The 20,920-nt window shown below is 48.2% G+C and overlaps 1 protein-coding gene across 1 annotated transcript in view; it reads left to right on the forward strand.

Annotated features, from left to right (window-relative positions):
• LOC146202773 (uncharacterized) overlaps positions 1 to 17,515 on the forward strand; it is a 152,886-nt gene extending 135,371 nt beyond the window's left edge. The window contains exon 5 of the mRNA XM_084588328.1: positions 12,327 to 17,515. Within this exon, the coding sequence (XP_084444454.1) occupies positions 12,327 to 12,655 (329 nt within the window). The 3' untranslated portion in view covers positions 12,656 to 17,515. The remainder of the gene's footprint in view (positions 1 to 12,326) is intronic.
• Positions 17,516 to 20,920: the final 3,405 nt, after the last annotated feature.

A 20,920-nucleotide genomic window follows, 5' to 3' on the forward strand; every position in this document is an offset into this window, starting at 1 on the left:
ATAGTCGTGAATTCCCGTGGAGGGGTGTCAGCTATTCGGGGTGTTTGCACCGTCACCACATTGTATGTGCAGGGATAGGCATAACATACTTTCGCTTCAGATTTCTTATTGACTCTTGTTCAAATAATTCAGTCAGCGTGTTCAGCTGCGCACGTTGCTGGAAAATTTTCATTTGCAATGCATGGGAGATTACATCTCTTTTACGACTTCCGTTAAAAAAGTACAGAATTTCAAAGCCTTGCCTGCATAATCAGATGATAGCGTCTACGACGATGTCGTTCGACGGTGTACGAACAATTGGTGCAGGTTCATAAATCCGCGAATCTATCCTCGACTTGTCTCGAAGTCCGCTGCTGCGATGTTTAGGCTGCAGGTGATAGCCAAGGCTTTCATACTTACCATCTCAGTTGAGAGCACGTAGCCGTAACATTGTATCGCTGCGAACGTAATTGACGAGCCCCTCTTTAATTCTCGGAAACCTGTATCAAGAATCCGTACTGCCGGGCTATTCAGTGCTGCATGTTATTAAGAAGCCAGTGCTAGTACTGAGACTATAGGAACGGAAAAATGAGACACGACGTAATTGCACCCAGCTGCCCGACTGCCGTGAGTCTCCAGCGGATGGCTTCACTTTGAAGGGCACATCAGGCACCTACTCCTTGCAGCACACAGTTTCCAACACGACTTCGCATCGCTATTGAAGCAATGTACTGCTAGGCACAACGTACGCGACTTAGACCTGCGAAAGAAATATGGAGGCTCCCAAAGCGGGGTCACCTGAATGTACCGTCTTTGCCAAAAGTAACCAGGCTGCTCCGAAGGCTGGCGGAGCAAGCGCGCGGCCGTCTGGCGGCGTTGCGCTCGCTGTGGTTTATCGGTGCACCTCAGCTCCGAGGGTACATCAGCTGACGTAACTTCGCACCCTCGCTCTCGCCCGTTGGCTGATAAAAACTAGGCGCGTATGATGTGCCCGCTGCGGTTTCATGTGTGCGAAGCTTGGTTGTGCCCAGCGAGGGCGCTCAGTATAGCGACGGGGCTATTCGCTCTTCTCGGCAACTTCCCTGAAGCAGATATTATGTCGCGTTTCTCGCTATGTAATTATAAGTGCTTGTGTTCTGTAATCCGCTACCGAAACGCACCAGCAGTATTGCGCTTTCCTGCGTGTTTGATGCGGCTGTGCATTAAAGAATGATAACGCACCTTGAAATTTCAATACGCTTTCTCCAATGTGCCTTGGGTAGTTCCACTTTACGAGTCGTAACTCCGGTACAAAGATATGGGAAAGCTTGTGAACCCTTTCAAGCCACCTTATCTCTCTTTCAGGCTTGCAAATTTGTGTTAGCCCCTTGAGGAGGCTGTTTAAAAATAAATGCAAAGATTGATTCTAACAAATGTTTGCATTTGCGTGTAGGTAAGTTTTGGTTTAGTATAGGAACTAAAATGAAACCTTCCTCACGCTTAGCCATTATATGCACATGGTTGCTTTCTCGTTCGCGGAACCCTTATATATCAGGGCGACACTGTCTGGCAAACCTAGCACATCGTCCTAGAAACGAGCAAGAGCTCGCCGTGTGTACTATGACCTGCTTTTCTGTTTTCCGCAGTTGCCGAGAAGACCGATAGCCCCGTCGCTATACTGAGCGCCCTCGCTGGGCACAACCAGGCTTCGCACGCGTGAAACAGCACCCCCACACATTATACGCGCCTAGTTTTTATCATCCAACGGGCGAGAGTGAGGCTGCGAAGTTATGTCAGCTGTTGTACCCTCGGAGCTGACGAGCACCGATAAGCCACAGCGAGCGCAACGGCGCCACACGGCCGCGTGCTTGCTCCGCCAGCTTACGGAGCAGCCTGCTTACTTTTGGCAAAGACGGTACGACCGGGAAGCATTGACAGTGACGGCGGCAGCGGCCGGCGAAATGCAAGCTAATGCCATCCGGTAGCGCATAATGAAGGAACTGGATCATGACGATTTCGGATTTCTTTTTTCTTTCTCCTTGATTTGTGCAATCCAAAGTAGGGACGACAGGACTTGCAAAAGAGAATGGGGGGGGGGGTTCTTACATGGGTAACTGTAGCGTTTTTCCACTTCGTTTTAAACTTTCATAATACGACAAAGCGAGGCTTATTCCACGTCCTACAGCGTGGTGCTTCGTGATATAATGCGTTCTTGGCGATGTTCTACACACCCACATGTCGATATCCACTTGCGGTGTATATTTGCCTATATGATTTTAATCATTAAAGCCAGGTTGATCGTCGATGTTCCCGAAGAGGATTTTCAACTCTTATCGTCTCCACGTGTGCTCTGTGGAGAAGCTAGCATCGCTATCCGCTCATTACGCAAGCTGCGCAGTTGCCACTTACCGGTCTGTCTTTTTAACTCGATGCAATATGCGCCTAAGAACGTTTCTTGATATTTTGATTCTAACATTCGATAATGGGAAGGAATGGAGGGAGATTTCGGTTACGCATATTAGCATCCAAACAGATGAGCCTATGTGTCACTTCTCCTTTTGTGCGAGATAGCGTTAAAGTTGCAGTTCTGCAGAAAGTCCAGCGTTGTGAGCGAAAAATCATGGCCTTGGCTGTGGCAGGTGATAGTTGGCAGGTGGCATGACCGAACACTGATTGGTCAGCAGATTGTGTGACGACACGACACCACATGACATGGCAAGAGCTGCCAACTCTGTCTTCTCCTTTGAGATGGGTGAATTATATGGGAATCGAACTAAGCTTCCAGGACCCTTAGGAGTTGGCAAGACACACTACCCCTATAGGCCATGCAGGCGCGTCCGTACGGCTTAGTTAAAGGGAGCCGTTATGAGTGTCTTTGTCGGGTTCCACATAATTGAAAGCCATAAACGCTACAGGGTCCTACTCTTCAATATTCTCCAATTTTATTATATATATATATATATATATATAATATATTCTGATTAGAATTCAAACTCGCATGTGGCAAAACGCGAGAAGCGTTAATCCATACTGCTGAGTTCGCTGGCCTTCCCAGTCAAATTCCTTTTCAGTCTATCGTGTCTGTACAGCGAGGGGCAAGTCCCGTTACGTCCGCCTTTAGCACCGACAACGCGCGCGAGAACTCAATCCTAAACAAGAGCTCAACGTTTTGCATTCACCTTTGAGGAAGATGACTCGGGACTGTAGCCAACCGATGCAAGACGGTATAAAAGCACCAGAAGGCGTGGCCCCAGACTTGGCAACACAGCGTTGCACAGTCGAAGCTAACCAGACAGCCGGCGTTGCGAAGCACACAGACGGTCGCGAGCGCACCAGACCAATCGCACTGCGTCCGGCCAGCCGCGGAGGCAGTCTCCGATTTGTTCACGCCGGGATCAACGCCTCCGTAATCTCAGCGGCGAAATGGCACTCCACGCGCTCACTGGTTTCGATTACGCCAGGTTCGGGAGGAACGGCTCGCGGAGCGTAATTTCCTGTTTGGAGCCACGTTCATGGCTCGGCTTTGGCGAGAAAATTGCGAGCAAGGAGGCCGAATTGGAATCGATACGGGGGGACGCTGAACAGCTGCCAGCAGCACAAGTGGGGGCCGTGATGATTGATGGCGCCGACGCCGATGTATGTACGGCGCTAATGCTTTAAGCGATAACGGCGAGCCGAATAGTTTTGAGACAGCCAAAGATTAACACGCGACGAGCGGACGGAACGGTATGGCTGAACGGCGAGATGTCCCGCGCACGTCTGGCCCGGACGTGAGGCGGACGCACTTCTCGCTTAGCGCGCGCGACGGCGCGACAAGAGTGTCGCACTGCCACCCGCTCTCCAGGCTCTGGCGGTGCCGCGGCAGCGGAATAAAAACTTTCCAAAATGGAATTTACCGCCCCACTCTTTTAAAACGCGTGCGCGTGATTAAGCTCTCTATGCCCGAGGAGTAATCGCGCAAGAGAATCAAACAGCGTTCTCGGAGGAGGAAGCGCAGTGAAACGGCTAGCGCACAGCAGGTGGGCCATTGAGCTGGGTTCGCGTGGCGCCAGTTGGCGGCCGGAGAAGGAAGAGCCAAGGGAAGAAGGGGAAATGTGGGGGTGATGGCGGCCCATTCAGGGGCCGCTCGGGGCCTCGTAGCGCGTTGGCCGCGGAGGCAGCGGTTGGGCGCGCGCAGTTGATTGTGCCGGCTGTGATCGATCGGGCTTTTTGGCCCTGCCTCAGATGCGGCCCAGAGATTAAAGTGGTGGCGGTATTTATAGCGGGGGGCCCGGAGTCCCGCTATCTCCCCCGCGCCTCCGGAGGCCTCCGAGAGAGATGTCCCGAAAGAAACTTGCTCCCTCAGCGCCCCTTCCGATCCCCCGATTTCTCGCGCGGCGGATAAAGACGGCGAGCCCACGAATAGGGGCTTCCCGAACAATGGCCAGCGGGCGCAGGACGACGACAAAACAGGCGAAGCAAGCGCAACTCCGCACCCAGGCGCATTTTCTCTCTTATCGCATCCACTGTATAGCACCACACTTCCATATAGGTCTGCCAGAGCTCTCCCTTCCTGCCCGAGAGCGACGTTGCCGCTGCACGTGCGTTCTCGCGATCTGTTTTCGTCCGGGACTTAATCTCGAGAATGCGCCTCAGTGTGCAGACCTGAGAGGCCGAGCGCGCTTAGCGCCAAGAGTTCCAGGACGTGACGCGCGAGTCAAGACTCCTCTGCCAGCGTCTTGTGTTCTTTATCTGCTTCAAAAGAAGCAAACAAACTGAACTCATTGGCCAAGGCGAGATTAATTCGCTGCCGGATGCCGGCAGAAACGTGCTCTGCTGTGCGCGCAGGAACATGGAATTTATGTGCTAATAGAAAAAAAAAAAAAAAACAGTCAGAACGCTCACGCATATTGCTATCGCGCGTTCAATATTGGCGCGTTAAAAACAGGGTTGTTGAATCCAGCAAGGCGGCAGTGCATTCAATTGTTCACCTTAGCTGGTTAGGCCAGTCGGGACTGCCGACACCTCGGCGTCTTCGTCACACGCTCGGCCCCACGCTGGCTTTCTTACTTCGATACCGTGTTGAAAAGTATTAGCCCTTTTGAAACAAGGTGTCCCAAGCAAATACGCAACAAACTTTCTAAAGACGGAATATCCTCGCCCAGCTCTCTGTTCCCAAGAATTTATTGAATTAACTTCTTAAATAGTTGCTTCAAGAAAGAAGTGCCAAGTTTTAGATCATTTTGAAAACCGTTGACTGAAATTTTTGCAACGTGCTGCAGTTTACGTAAGGTACTTTAAAAGACATGTGGTAAAATTAAAAAAAAAACTTTCATTGGACAACAATGCTTCATTAGCGTCCCCAAACCCGTTTCAGCGAACGAAATCCCTTTTTCTGCGGAGAGCTCTTCCCGATGGAGCTGTGCGTGTGCAGGAGAGATATGAACCATCAGCTGATCACGTTACGTATTTGTTTGAAGGCCAGTAACAAAGTACGGCGTGAATAACACATTGGTGCAAACTTTGCCGCTATTTCGGAACTGCCTACAACTTTTCAGTTGGCCCTTTGTTCCTAAGGTCAGTAACTACAATGTTCGGTAATGTGCCATTACTGATTTGTTATTGAAGCGGAAACTTCACTACGCTAGGTAGAGCCGCTCTTCGCGTGCCCGATAATTTGACCTTTAAGTGACCTTGACGAATAGTGCGCCTTATTTTCCTTAAAAAACAATTTATACTTGAACAGAAAGCTTCATAACGCTACGTAGAGCTGGTCATCGCATGCCACTAAATTTGACCTTCAAGTAACCTTGACCTAATTATATGTGGGTTTCCACGATTCCGTTTTGTCCACCCAAAGGTGTACTGCGCCTTCCTTTCCTCAAAGCCTAACTTAAAATGAGATGCAGCCCTGTGTTGTGCGATGTCGGCGTATGTTAAAGGCCGCCCTGTTGCCCTCCATTATGGGAGCTCTCACTCTTTCCGCTTTCACTCTCACTTTCCTCCCTTCCCTCAAGCCTGACAGATACTGCGCCTTTCCTTTCTTATTAACGAAGTACAACTTGCAAGAAAAATATGACAATATGACCTGGGCCTGGTTAGGTGTAGGTGTCCACCATTCCGTGCTGTCTACCCTAAAGTATATGGCACCTTTCCTTTCCCCAAAACCTAACTTAATAAAAAATTATTAAAAAAAAAACGGGGATTGAAAAGGGTGTTACAGGTGAACCAATTATTATTATTATTATTATTATTATTATTATTATTATTATTATTATTATTATTATTATTATTATTATTATTATTATTATTATTATTATTATTATTATTATTATTATTATTATTATTATTATTATTATTATTATTATCATTATACAGAGGCTGTCGCTGCAAAACTCACAGGTGTCGCTCTTTCACTGGGTTCAAGCTATGCTTAAAACTTCCTAAATTTTATTGGAAAACGAAATAAATGCAGCACGCTAGGCCACGCGACTCTCAAGTGACCGGAGTTTGGTTCACGGGGCTAGAACTATCCCTCTCGTTTTCTTTCTTTTTTATTTTTTTAGTTTGGTTGCATGTAGCTGGGACAGCTAAAGAAGGCTGCGATTGTTAAAACGTACTGCGACTTCGTCATGAATATGCGGCACATGAAAACAACGCATTTTCGAATGCGTGCAATACAGCATAATGCTGGCCGTGTAATCATCAGCTGTGATGTAAGGGGCTTCATTGCAAATGAGGCGAAGAACACTAAGTAAGAATCATGACGACATTAATACTCTGCTTCACTTACCAATCCATTCTTCGACATGCACGTATGCACCGCATAAAATTCGACATTTTATTACCCTCGAAATTAAAAAAAAAAAAAAGAAACTAAATCGAAGGAACCGCTTACGCATTCCTTCATCGGTGGGATCGCTCCCTAGCTCTGGCGCGCTAACAAATAATGTGCCGCACTTTGTTCACTGTCGCGTTCTGTCAGATAACATTACGATGGCTGAGCCGCGCGGCAATTAGAGAACGCGCAGTGCCGCCTCAGCTCGCTTTAAATGGAGCACGAATGAACGGAATAAAAGCACGTTGCGAAACGGCGCTGTCTCCTACCTCTCTGTATCGATATTCTTGCTCCGCTTCTGCTCATTTTGTGACTCTTTTTTTTTACCTCTTTGGCAGCGAAGTCACTCTCCCTGTGCGCGGCCCTCGCGCGCGGGTCGACCTGTTTCGATGAGAAAGCTCTGGAATTTCAGCCCCGTAAGAAAGGAAAAACAAAAAAGACCTTTTCAACGCCATTCCGATCTCCATGTCGCTATGGGCAGCTTGGCATCAGAAGCAACACAACCTTTGGAAGCGGCAGAAGAAAACGTGGCTCTGAGCGAAGACACATACCTTCTCCAGTTGCCCGCTAGTTTGCTCGGTTCCATTCTTCGCTTCTAAGTAAGCAGAGCCCGCCTTATCTCTCTTCCTAGGGCAGGAGGGACAGCCGCTGTTGTCGAAAAAGAATAAAAGGACCGTTACCTCATTGGAGCCTCCGTCGCTGCCGAAGAAAGACACTACGTCAGGGATCTTTCAATTTCTTTGAGGTTTCTCTCTCGCAACCATGCCGTATCTTGCTATCACGACTGTCAGCTTATGTATTCATGCTGTCGTTAGCGAGAATGAGTGAACGAACGCATGACATGGCGTTGAGGCAGCTCTATAAGGTGCTCGAGGCAGTTTGAGGCAGATTTTTCTAGGCTGTGAGGCTTCAAATGTTCGATGCTACCAAGGAACAATCCTTCCCAGCATGCTGGTAGCAATGCAATCGGGTTAAAAAGCAACATATGCTGCCCTGTAGCGTGGGAATCGGCAAAAAAGGGGACAACTTAGGATATTAGACATACATCGAAGAACACTCAAACGTCGTGATATATACGATAGATTTAAATGCATCCCAAGACCGAAATTCTGCGTAACGTCAACGAGTGTGCTACGCTCCTGCTAGAGTTTCTCCCATTAAGCGAGAGATTGCAGCATCGTTCCTTTTCAGGCTTCTAACTCCACCGACCTCTCCGCCCTAAAAGCTCCCCCCTCCGCCTACTGACGCCAAAGGATAGGACTGCGCCTTAAAGGCATTTCTGTTAATCATCCACTCTGGCGTGGTAGGTTAGACTGTATTTGGTACTGACCATTGCGATGGTGGTGGTGGTGCGCTCAGGGGCTCGTACGAATAGTATCTTTCAAAAAATAATTTCTCCGGGACATTGGAACTCTTTGCGTGCAACTTTTGTAGTGCTTTTGCAATTCATGAAAACAAAAAAAAAAGATCAACGTTCTCAAATTCCCCCTAAAACCGTCGGATAATTTGTTAATGAAAGAATATGAAATATTTAACATCTGACACTTACATAATCTGAAAAAGAATTGAGCTCTAATCAATCAGCGCTACACCTTGATTACTGCACTGTAGAAATCATGCGTTCTTTCCATTGTTTTGCTCTCCGCATGCACAAGGAAGACCAAAATGAAGGCTGGCGCAAAAGAAACCATTGCCCACATTTTTCTCTACGCCACCTATACATAAGCCCCCGCATGACAGCAGAAATGACGTAATGTATTAGACACGTCTACTTTGAATCCTCTGCTTTTATCGGTGTCCCGGCGGAACCATTTCAATTTCGCTTACTTTCCAGTGATGTCAGGCGCAGTGGGTTAGGTTAATTAGGTATACATGCAAGACACGAAGGAGCTAGCGTTGACATGGGCATATTAATAAGCATTTTCCGCTCGCGACGAATAAACCACACACAAAATCTACCATGCAGGTAGATTAACGCAGTACAACAGAACGTGCCAGGGAGAATGCGAAAACGCATTCGACCGCAAGAAGGAAGTGCCTTACATTCTATTCATTCCGAAATGATAAAAAGCTGCAATGTTTTCAAGGAGCTTTTGCTGGTAACTTCATGAGGATGATGTTCAACCATGAGCGGATAAATTTATTCATCGTACGGTGTCTTTTGTGCAGTTATTTGCTTTGCTCTTTGTGCTTCATAACGCATGAAATCAGTGCCAGGTTTAGGCAGTGTCGCTGTTATTAGCGTCACATAAATTTTCAGCTAACTAATACATGAGCAAATGCCCTTTGTACGAGTTTTTAAGAGCTGAAACGCGCCGATTCCAATGTTTTCTCTGGTATGTGTTCTTTTTACATCCCTTCATTCTGCACGCGGCAGTTATGAGGGCCCAGCGGAAGCCATTTGACAGCACCATGCACGTCTTTCTTCCGTTCGGTCTCAGGAATAGTAACATCAGCAGCAGCTGAGTGCCATGAGTAAAGTGTCCACGCAAACGGCCCCAGCTGGCCACGCTTTCGCTCCCCACACTTACGCCTCAAAGGCGTAGGGTTCGGATCACTTTGAGGCCTGTACCTTTCCTTGTGTGTATTTTCCTCGAGTTGTCTCGTGGTGTGAATGGACGGACAGAAACCTGCGGACAAACAAAGGTAAAAGTGCGAAGGTTAAATGCATCCTTTCAAGCTTCTCTTATATCGTGGCAGTATAGACTACAGTTTCACTGCTCGCTTCACCGCTGGACATCGTTGTTCTTGGCCGTAGCCCCCAGGCGCACCGTGATATCCAACGCTCAGTCGTCGCATAACGCTGAGGTTTCGCAGTGTAGCGATGACTTCTCTAAATGAGGCCTCTGCAAGGCTGGCTTTCCCGTCAGCAAACCTCCGCGTCTCATTCCCAGTTAATCAACAAAAGCGGCCAGCCGCCCCTTTTTCCCGAGACATCTGCCGCGGCGGTGTCCATCTTGTTCACGCTGCCGCGGCCTGCAGAGTCTCGAGGAAGCGACGGATCTTTTTCATCTCCGAGCCAATTAAGTTGGCGCCCGGGTCAGCCCCCGCCAAAGCAGCAAGACCGCTGCTCTCACTGGCGGTGCCGCTTCCCGGGGGCGAACGAATCTGGCCCTGCGGCATAAACACGGAGAGTCCCACCACGCAAGCAGCAGCAAGAGCGTCATCTGCGCCCGATACGCGCGCGCGTGTGCGTGAAGCCCGGCAGCGCCCGCTGCTCGCCCGCCCACCGAGGCGGCAGCAGCAGCCATTTGTGCAAATCGTGGCGAGCATTAGGCGCAGCTGCCTCGGGGCCGAGCAGGGACCCGGCTCGGGATGCAGCACCCTGTCTCGTTAGGGCAGCTCCCTTTTCCGCCAACCCTCGGCAGCGCGCACACACACAGTCGCCGTTATACCTGCTCGCGGCCATGCTGTTCTTGGTCGCCACTGCCGGTGGCCTCCTCTCAAAACACGATTAGAGTCGTGGCTGGAGCTGGCATGTGTCTACACTTCAAATGTCGATATATTTACTGATGTCTAATGGTAACACAAACGATCGATGTTTCGAAACTAGTTAGTTCTGTTGCTCAGGTAGCTTTCCATCTAAACGCATTTCTGCGTCGCTTCTGCTCTGAGAAGAGCGATAGATTCCAAAAATGAATGACGCGTTAAATGAATAGATGACATACGCTGACAGCGAGGATTAGAGTGAGAAAAACGGATGGACATGTGAAGAAGGACATTTTGTTTCATCGTAACTATGAAAGGAAAGAGAGCAATGACGTCTTTACGGTACCACTTGACATGTGCGACATAGTAATATGCTCTTCGGGAGGCTGTGCATGGTCTAAAAATCAGTGGCTGCATTTATTTTTAACTTGCGCCACTTTCTGCGTCTCTTTCCTTCCGTCTTCATCAATTGGATCCTCAGCCGAGCGTTTTAACCAACTGCGCCACGCCCGGGATCACGCAACGCACATCACAATTCTCCTTGCCTACCGGCAGGAAGATAGTTAAAAATAAATGAATAAATACTCCTTCCACCGGGAATCGAAGCTCCATACCTTGGATCCTCAGCCGAGCGCTTTAACCAGCTGCGCCACGCCCGGGATTTTTTTAGATCTTCCTTGCCTTTAAGGCTGTAGGATACATTATAACAAAGCACTACAAAACAACACTATAAAATGCAATATACAGTACAAAATAATACCATAAGGTACAATACAATATAACACAATATATGTATAATATATTGCAATACACGCCATGTTTTCACACACCTATAGCACTCCTAACTGGCAGTGTGTAATGTAACTTTTTCATTTGCCTCAGGTTTTCAAAGAGGGAGGCAGTTTCTTCACTGCAGCCACTGTCGATAAGGACTTCGTAGAGTTTCGGAACGCTTTCCACAAAATATTTGTGTTTCATGCTACGGCACGTCATAATTTTCCTTTTCTACCATGAGGAAGATAGTTAAAAATAAATAAATCCTCTCTCCAGAGGTAATCGAACATCCATCCCATGGATCCCCAGCCGAGCGTTTTAACCAGCTGCGCCACTTGCTTAGACTCATACGTCACAACACAAGAAAAATGACACTGGTGAACAATGCATATAGCGTTGGCATGGGTTAAAACTATCAGCCAAACTTTGAAGGGGCTAAAACCACTTCATTTGCACAAAGCTCCTCAATTATCAATACCAATTCAGGTGGCGGGTACACGTTATTGTAGGTTTCCACGAACCTCACAATGAACTCGCGGAATGGTGTGTCGGCCGTGCATTAACGTCGGCGTGTCATGCAGCCATGCAGGCCTACCTGTAGAAAATTATGAAGGCGTACCTTTCGACGGGGCGATGCTGATGGGATTGCACTGCTTAACCTGCAGCGCACCCGGGATCGTGAAAGGCGCATCATAATTTTCATTTTCTACCTTGAGGAAGATAGCTAAAAATTAAATACATCCTGTCTCCACGGGGAATCGAACCTCCATTCCTTGCATCCCCAGCCGAGCTCTTTAGCCAACTGCGCCTCGCTCGGGACTTCCTTCTTCTTCTTCTCCTTTTTTTTTTTTTTTGCCCGGGATCGTAAAAGGCGCATCATAATTATCCTTTTCTACCGTGAGGATGATAGCAGCGATGACAATGACGCTACAGTTAGTGATAATGACAATGATGACATTAGCAATGATAATGATAGTGCATTTAGTTTATAATGATGATGAGAGCAAATGTGATGCTTCACGTGCACCAGCAACGCTCAGGCTTTCGCATTTCTGCAGTGTAGATTCCACAGTACTCTCGGAATTTTTTTTTCTGCTTTCCTTCGCATGCCGCGCATGGGCCGTTTTACACATCATGCCAGCGCACTAGAAAGTTTTGCGATTGTCGTCTCACGCCCCGCCCCAAAATGCTACGCTGCAGTCCGACTACTAGTGGAAAAATTTTCGCAGTGGTCCTGTGCTGCTGCGCTGTGCGTGGCGCGTCTTTTGAATTGCCCGCAACGAGACTGTTGCAGGCTATGTGATTGTGCGAGTCTGGCGATGACTGTGCGCACACTTTTCGCTCGCAGAGAGTGGCCTGTCGTCGGGTGCTGTGCCGCTGGTGTCGGTGCTGTCGACGCTGTGCTTCCTTCTGCTGGTGGCCGGTGTCGCCACCTGGTACCGGTATCGATTGCGGCGGCGCTCTCGAGCCGGCCTGCCCTTCTGGAGCATTGAACTCCGCGAGGACAAGCCGGCCCCAGCGGCGGACTACCAGAACCTGGAGGCGGCCTCCAGTAGGCTGGTAGTGCAGGAGGAAGAGGCGGCGCACCCGGACAAGACGTCGCCTTCTACGCCGACCAGGGCGTGCTTGGGGACGCCTGAAGTGTTGCAATGCCCCAATGGAGGACCTTGTCCGTGAGCTGCAGACTCCGTGGACACTTGTGGACACAACGGATGTGCTTATCCGGAGTGCGCGCGGTGGTCTGCTGGCGTCGTTTTTGTTCTGCCTGCATTATTCGTTCCATGTTTTTTGTTCCATGAAGAGCAATGCTGTTGGCGTTTTTGCAGGGATTCTCCACGACTCCAGTACAACGGTAAAAAGGCGAGCGTCAGAGGAAAGGCGAGCGCAGTGTTCAAAAGAGTGGGTGCTTCAGGTAGTTTGACTCTTCTCCTGCGCACCACACTCTGCTTAATCGGTTCCCATCTTTTTTTGTTTTCCTCATCGCAACGTATGAATTTTAATACAAATTAAGGGGAAATGCCCGATATGTCAAGTGAATATGTAATAGGTGAAAATCAACGTAGCCAAACTGGGCTGCACCAAGAGTCCGCGGCGCCGTCTGCCGCCCTGTTAAACATGTGCACTAGTCCACCTCAGTACGGTCGTGGCGCTAGGTTTTTCGGCAATGAATGGCGCCAGTGATCAAAATTCGGACGTTTCGTGGTTTTTGATGCAACTAAGAACCTGGTTAACCGAAACGTCGCTTTGATTAGCCAACAAGTCCCCTTGTTCCACGCTACATGATGGAAAGGATAAGGTTTTAGAATTAAGCACATCCTTCGCTTCCTTACGGATGCATTTGTGACCTAGAAGTATGGTGGCTCAGGGGAAGCGCCACTGCAAAATTGGCGGTCTTTCGGTTGTCTGGCTGCTGAATTAAACGACAGCCCTACTAATATTATCTACGCAGCTTATTTAGTGGTCGCTAGTCAGAGGTGTAGGGGGATAAAAGTTTGCGAACTGTTCATGAAACTGATCTATATGCAACCAAGGTTCACTTGGCGATGAATGCAAGTAAGGAAGACAATAAGAGCGCCTTTCTTCGACTGTCTTTCCCTGTCAGTTTACGTTCACCTTTTTCCGAACAAAGTATACAGAGAAATACATATATAATATATACATATAAATATATAAATATATCTCGCGGTGCGCCCGACTTCAAGAAGTACTCGTTAAACGTGAAATGTGCGGTGTTGTATTTTCAGAAGTCTCAAGATTGCAGAGTGCGTCAGTTGTGCTATGCTATGCAGAGGCTCACGTGAAAGTTTGTGCAAACCTGGCGACCACCTTTGTTTCGCAAGCATCTGAGTTTATTCCCTTTGTTCAAACCCGAGAAACAAGCCACGCCTATTCAATATATAGGCGTTCCAAGCCCAGTAATGGCACATCCGTGGCTCATCGAGTGCATACAACTTGTCGAGTGTACTATTCACAGTTAATCGCAGCGTTCATGCCGGCCTCGGTCCAACGCCGAGCGCGACAAATGTTACTCGGTCTGCAAGGAATGGTGCGGAAGCTATTTCTGCGAACCTAATAACTTCTGATCAATAAAAAAAAAATAAATCCCATGTTTCCCCAAATATTAACACATAGCTGTCGCCAACAACAGCACCGGAATGCAATTTTTACTATGGCAGAAAATAGTCTAGTTCTTTCTTCGAACATTCTAAAAACCCTAAAATTCTCAAAATGAGCAGCGTGATTTGACGCCAGTGAGAAAGCATCGTGGGGTGTCATTATTATTTTTTTTATGATCAACAATTTTCAAAAGGCTTCGAAGGGTTATTATTCATCAAACTCTAAGGTGTCTACATTTTTACAATTCTGCGTCACGTGAACATCACTTTAGCGTCGCACATGCTCTTAAGATGGAGGAAATTAGCAGCATCTTAGGTCAGGCTAACTGCAGAGGTGCCTTTAGTTTTCGTGAAGCAAGGAGTCATTAAAGGCCGTCTTCAGTAAAGCGCCGTCTTTTGCCATGCGCATGAAACATCATCGTAACTGGACTGGCAATGTTGCCGAGAGCAATGGTCGGATCACGACGGAAGACGCGGCGACGGAAAGTCGTATTCGCCGTGACATCACACGGAGACCGGAGTTTCTATGTAGCTGCCGCGAGGGAAAAAGAATTAGGCGCTCCTCACTGCCGAGTCTCTCTCATTACGAACAGTTTCTAAGTTAGGCTCTGAGCAGTTCCGTGGATAGCAAAGGTGGCTATAGTCGCGTAACATGGGGCGGTGGTAAACAGATACGCGTCTCACCATCATGTGTTCGTTGAAGCAATCCTTGGCTTTTAAAGACTCCTCCTTCGATCCGTTCTGTTGTCTCCCTGCCATTGGTCAGTACCGCTTTCGAATACCAGAGCCGGCGAATAATGCTACTCACTGGCTTTTGGTCCTGATGCTAAAGTGGTGGCGAGCAACGCTAGTGATGTAAAGATCTAGAATATACCAACGCACATCCTCACACTTAAAAAGCTGCTCTCTCATGTCTCTATATTGCCTCGAAGAGTATCAGATAACTCATTGGCAAATTTTGAGTGTGACTAGTCCGTGGCACCAGTGGGCTTGACCATCACCGTGACCAACACCGTGATTAGGTTCTGGAGATCATTTGCGAGTCCATATTGAGAATTACGCACGAGTACTTTGTGGCCCTTTTCCCCTCGCTTTTATTTGCAATGCGTGGCCCAACGCTTATTATTCTTTCCCACTACTGCCAATACCTGAGTTAGGCATTTAGATGGTAAGTCACCGCAAATGCATCACTATTATCCACAGCAGTGCTTAACGGCGAACGAATTCGTTTCCAGCGTGGCCAGTTGGGTTCTCACAAGATGGCGTCACTTTGGCCCGTTTTCTTTTTTGCAGTCGACAGCTTGCAGATGAAAGCAAGGTCGCTCATTACATACCTTAATTGCTGCTTATACGCGTAATGCGAGAACCTAGCAACGAGCAATATGCAAAATTCTTGGACGGCTATCTGGTAAAGTTGATAAGGATTCACTACATTGGACGAGCGCGAAATGTGTGTGTTTGTGCGTCATTATTGCTCGCTACTACACATCAGTGAACAGTACAGACAATGTCCACCGCAATGCCTAGCGCAAGTGCATCTCGAAGTCGCTGCAGCCAACTGTGGAGTACAGCTTCTCTTCAGGTCGAAGAAAACTTCAGAAGGGGCACCTGTGGGGTAGTCTACAAACATGTGCCAGGAGGGTCTGATGATGACGCGCCTCAGCAACCTATAAATGTTGTGACTTAAATCATGTCGCCGTGAAGAAATCTCCCTGAGGCTTATTTCATAGCTATGCATTTAGGTCACTAGCTCAGGCGACTTTTAACGCGTATAAAATTTTTTCTCAAGCAAAGAACAATTAACTAAAAAAAATTGACAGAAGCCAGTCTGTCTGGGAAATCATTTGAAGAAATTATGAATAACGCCAACAAGGTTCTTGTACAGAAAAACAGGATGTTTCGGAGTCAGCTTGGTTTATTCCTCGTGGTCTGACTACGGTGAGGCGAGTTTGGCCTTTTAAAACTCCCCCTGTGGACGACCACCTGGTCAGCGGAACCAAGCTATAGATGCAAGAAGGGAGAAGGGTCCCCAGGGAGCGATTAAGATTCCCTCGTGTCTGTTGAATGTGCCACGACACGAGTAGGGGCCTCCTGCGCGGATTAGCTTCGGCATCTATAGTACAATAGCCCCATCGAAGGAAAAAAGAAAAGAAAATATAAATGGCGTGGATGCAATTCTTTGGCGGTTTTTTATACTTCTCTCCCATGCCTTGTTTTCTCCTAATTTTCATTCACTCAGAGTGAAAGGATCAGAAGCGAGTGTATGAAGTGCAAACGCTAGGTCCTTGTTTTCTACCTCTCGCGTTGTCAAATTTTACCCTCCTTCAAATATGTACAAGTTGATGCTTTTGGCTAGCACTAAGCATACGCGTTCAGAAATTTGTGTGTTTTTGAAAGGTCGTTACAGGGCATATGACGGCATGAACTCGAAAGTGATCTGTGAAGGTTCACTGTCAAGGACTGTATGAAGAACTAATGCGCAGAAATCGTGCGCGCTCATCTCTCGGGCCGGCTCTGAAACGCTTGGTCTTGCAGCAATTTTTGCCAATGGCCTTGCTGCATTAGACATCTCTCCTCTCATGCGCTCATTTGAGTGTATCTTCGTTAAAGAAGGTAACCAAATTTTATGTAAAGAATGTGTCCTTTTAATCCGTATGCGACGGCTTCCCTACTGTAAAATACGTTCATTTTTCCTTTGAAGACCAGAAATTCACAATAAAGTTCGGACGATCTCTAATTTTAAGGTTCGTGAGTGTCCTTCTCGGCAATAACGTTAAAACCATTCCCTTTATTTATCTGTGTGATGATGTGATCTCTTATCGAACTTTTTGGGCGTCAGTTTCCGCTGCTGATTTCCCCACTGGCAATCTCTTCTCTTGTTTAAGTCTCTCTCGCGCGGCCTCACTTAAGCCGGAACGCAGACCAATGTTCCGCATGTATCTCGGCAACTTTGCCGTCATTGTTACTGTACATAGTTCTGACAATACTCCGAGTCACCGTCGCGCGAGTGCCGTTTGTGACTGCTCGATGTTCTTTTTGATGAAGATCACACACAGAAAAAACACGCCTTCGGAGTGCATACACGCCTGTACATACGTCTCTCGCACAAGCAACAGTCTCGTAACAACGGACATTGCAGTGCGGTCACGGTGCCCGAAGCCATGACTGCGTGCTCCGACCTTCCGTCGCCACGGCGGATGAGACCATCGTCGTTTGTTCCCGTGCAACAAACACCCTCAACGGATACGGAAACACATTGTGAGAGACTGAATGACTCTCTTTTGCTGTCCGTGTCTTTTATTTTCAGTCTCTCTTATTTCTAGTCACTTTGCCGGTTTTCTTTCAGCACATGGTGTTGTCATCAAAATTCGCCTCGTGACGCATGTATCCTTTGAGCCATTGACCATTAAAATGAAGGCTGTCCCCCTGGTTCTCCACGTGTATGCATTTGCGCAATAAACACACATTCACATTTAGCTTTTCGCCAGAAATCTGGGATTTCACTTCGCGGTTGGCCCGGGCAGTTCTCAGGTCGCAATTTAGCACATCTCCTTGTGTCTCGTTTTGCTCGCCTTTCACCACTGCTTAGGCCGTGAAAAACCGTTCTTCCCACTTTCTGCTATCGAATTCGAATTGGCCGCAGAGTAACAAGGGAGCCAGACGGTACATCTTAAAACTGCTTGGGTCGTTCGCAAAGTGTGCAACGTTTCTTCTCAGATAATGCGTTAATGTAGCCCACGAAACAATGAGAATAATCCGAAAGAGACGCCAGAGTTGAAGCTGTGTGCCAAACATTGCAAAAAGCAACTGACAAAGAGAAAGGAAGGTGGATAACATGGAGGGGGGGGGGGGTACTGAACCTGCGATCGCATTTATATCCAGTAATGCCATCCATATGTTTATCCCTAGTCCATTTAATTTTCCCCTTCTCGTCGTCCGCCTAAGCATCTGCAACCGACCACCCATCCCGAGCGCGATCTCATAGGTCACTGCTCTGCCGACCTTTGTGAGTGCGAGCTTAGTTAAACGATTACATTGATGCAATGGGATCAAGTACTAAACTGGACCTTGTTCCCCCATTTACTGCGAGCCTTTGTTGAGAAACTTCAGATACGTTTTGGAGCACCTTTAAAGTTGCGCAAGTACCCTCAATTCTCCCACCTTCAACTCACATCGCATTGCTCACTAGTACGGCACATTGCGCATGAGAAACATGCCAGCGCTTTCAAGTATTTTCTTTCTTGGTTTTCGTTTTCTTCCTCTAAAACTGCTTTTTCTTTTCTGCTGAATACGAAGAGCAATTCCGCGCGCCTCAATATCGCATCGTCGTTTCAGGAATTCTGCAAACTTCCTCTTTGCGTCGCCTCGGAATTAAGCGCGGCAATACTGTTGAGCTGGCGCGATGGTCTGGAAGCTCCAAGAGCACCGCGTCAGTGGAGGGAGGGCAAGCACTCTGGGCGCTAAAAGGGGCCGGGAAGAAGAGGCCGCAATCAAAACAAGCTGGTGGCCCAAACGGCGCGGCAATGAGCAGGCAGTTGTGTTCCGTTAATGGCCCGGAACGGCGTTGAGCCATTCGCATCGCATCGCCGCGACAAAACATAAACATGGACCTCCGGCTCCCTAAAAGCTGCGCAAGAAAGAGCGTCCATTAACAGCTCGGTCAAGGCGACGACGGGGCAGCATTTTGAGTATGCAAACTACGCGCGCAGCGGATATCTGCGCGAGCGCGCGCCCGTAAGCGCTGCCGTTAAGACCGCGCAGAACTGTGTCGCTCTCCGGAGATGGCCGAGAGAGAGCTCGCCAGCATCCGAGGCGATCGTTTCAAGCGCGAATCTCGGCTACTTCCTCGCGCGGGCACACCAAAATAGCGGCGCTGAACTGAGGCCGCAGCCACGGGCACGACCGTGGAAATATCCTGCCGCCCATAACACGAGGCGTTAAGCGCTAGCTATGTATGATTGCACAGTGTTTGGCCAAGATTCTCGCTCTCATTGTCATTTCAAAGCAAAACTTTCCGAAGCGGTTACCGTCTCGATGGCTCGAATGAAACGGCCTACATCGTTTATAACAGGAGCAGTTAAACGCCTGTAGGTTTTCACGATCGCGCATTGTGGATGATAGCTGTCAACCACTGCTGATGCTTCTAGGTGGTCGTCAGCTTCATTGATTGCTCTTGTGACAGCGAGTGTGCCGTCTTTCAGCACTGACAAGTGACTGACTTGACGGACGAAACTTCCCTGCTGCACTCTGAAAACACGTAAGACGATCCCTCGTACTCTCTATGAAGGCTCAGGCACTCGACTGCTGAACGTAAGGAGATAAGGACACTGGTTCAGTACGGCCCGGAGGTAGCTTTTCGATGGGTGCGAAAAGCAAGGCGCCCATGCACTGTGCGATCATAAATGCACGTTAAGAACCCCATATGGCCGAAATATTTGCAGTGCTGAACTATGGCGTCCCTGATAGTTATAGCCTCCGTCACTTTGGGTGATTTGGGGAACGTTAAATCCTATAAACTAAATGAAAGCAAGCACCATTGTACCTCTGCACGACTTTCGACCGCCGGCTACATAGATGAAAGAGGGCGGGGGGGGGGGGGGGAAGTAGTCTCTTGCGGTGACTAAAAGAATTCGAAATCAAGAACCCAAAACAGAATTGTCGGCGCAGATCAAATGCGCACAGTGGCTGGCAAAGGGCACAGGTGATGAAGGTGAATAGACAATGTCTGATGATGATAATAATAATAAGATGATGGCAGTGGAGAGATGCTGATGCTGATGACGATGATGATGGTAATGATGATGATAGCGATGGGGCTTAGTCTGTCCGAGCGACATCAAACCCACCGGAGGTTCAAAAACACGTTCAAGATACTTGACCTCTGCCCTCAAAAGCTTTACCGATGTGTCGCTGACAGGCTCTTGCCCTCTCTTTCTTATATGAAAGGCTTCTAACAGTTCACGTGCCGTCTTGCCACGGCCCCTACCCAGTATCTTGGTCAAAGTCGTTCCGTATGTGCACAAGATTGCTAAAACAGAAGCTTGAGCACGTTGGTAAGCCATTGTGTAGAACAGCGCGAAAAAACGACAGGGACGAAGGAAGACAACAAGACGCGTGCTGTCTTGTTTGTTTGTTATTGATTTATTGTTGTTTCTTTTATTGTGTGAACGCGTTCATGTATGTAGATGCAGGCATGCAGTAAACGTTCAAAGTCAGCGCTCGTCTTGTTGTCTTCCTTCGTCCTTGTCGTTTTTTCGCGCTGTTCTTTCCAACACAAGGTTACCCATCATGTGCAAAAAATGGCAAGCTGACACGACGTTCCAGTTGTGTTTTCTGCATCATAGCAGCTCGTCAAACTTTGCTCACGCAAAGAAAGAGCGGCAGCAAGAAGAGGCACGCTAAGCAGTTAACTGCTGCTGCGGAGTCTGCACGAGATTCCGTTGACACGCGGGAAAGCCTACATCGGCTAGACTGGGCGTTGTGTGAATGGCCGCACGGGGGATCATTTGCGGGCGCAAATTTCGCTCAGCCTTGTGCTAACTGCAGAGGGTGCGAGCCACGGCTGAATGAGATCAAGATATTGGGTAGGGGCCGTGACAAGACGGCACGTGAACTGTTAGAAGCATTTCATACGAAAAAGAGAGGGCAAGAGTGTGTCAGCGATACATCGGTAAAGCTTTTGAGGGCAGAGGTCAAGTACATTGAACGTGTTTTGTGAACCGCGGGTGTGCTTGATGTCGCTTCTGCCGGTGTACATGTCTTCATCTTCGTTGTATTTGCTGGCGTGGCTGCAAATAAAACAGATGAGAGTTAGCGCCTGTCCCAC

The sequence above is a fragment of the Amblyomma maculatum genome, chromosome 1 (genome assembly GCF_055883805.1).
Source record: "Amblyomma maculatum isolate TAMU_Amacu chromosome 1, ASM5588380v1, whole genome shotgun sequence".
Classification (NCBI taxonomy): Eukaryota; Metazoa; Arthropoda; class Arachnida; order Ixodida; family Ixodidae; genus Amblyomma; species Amblyomma maculatum.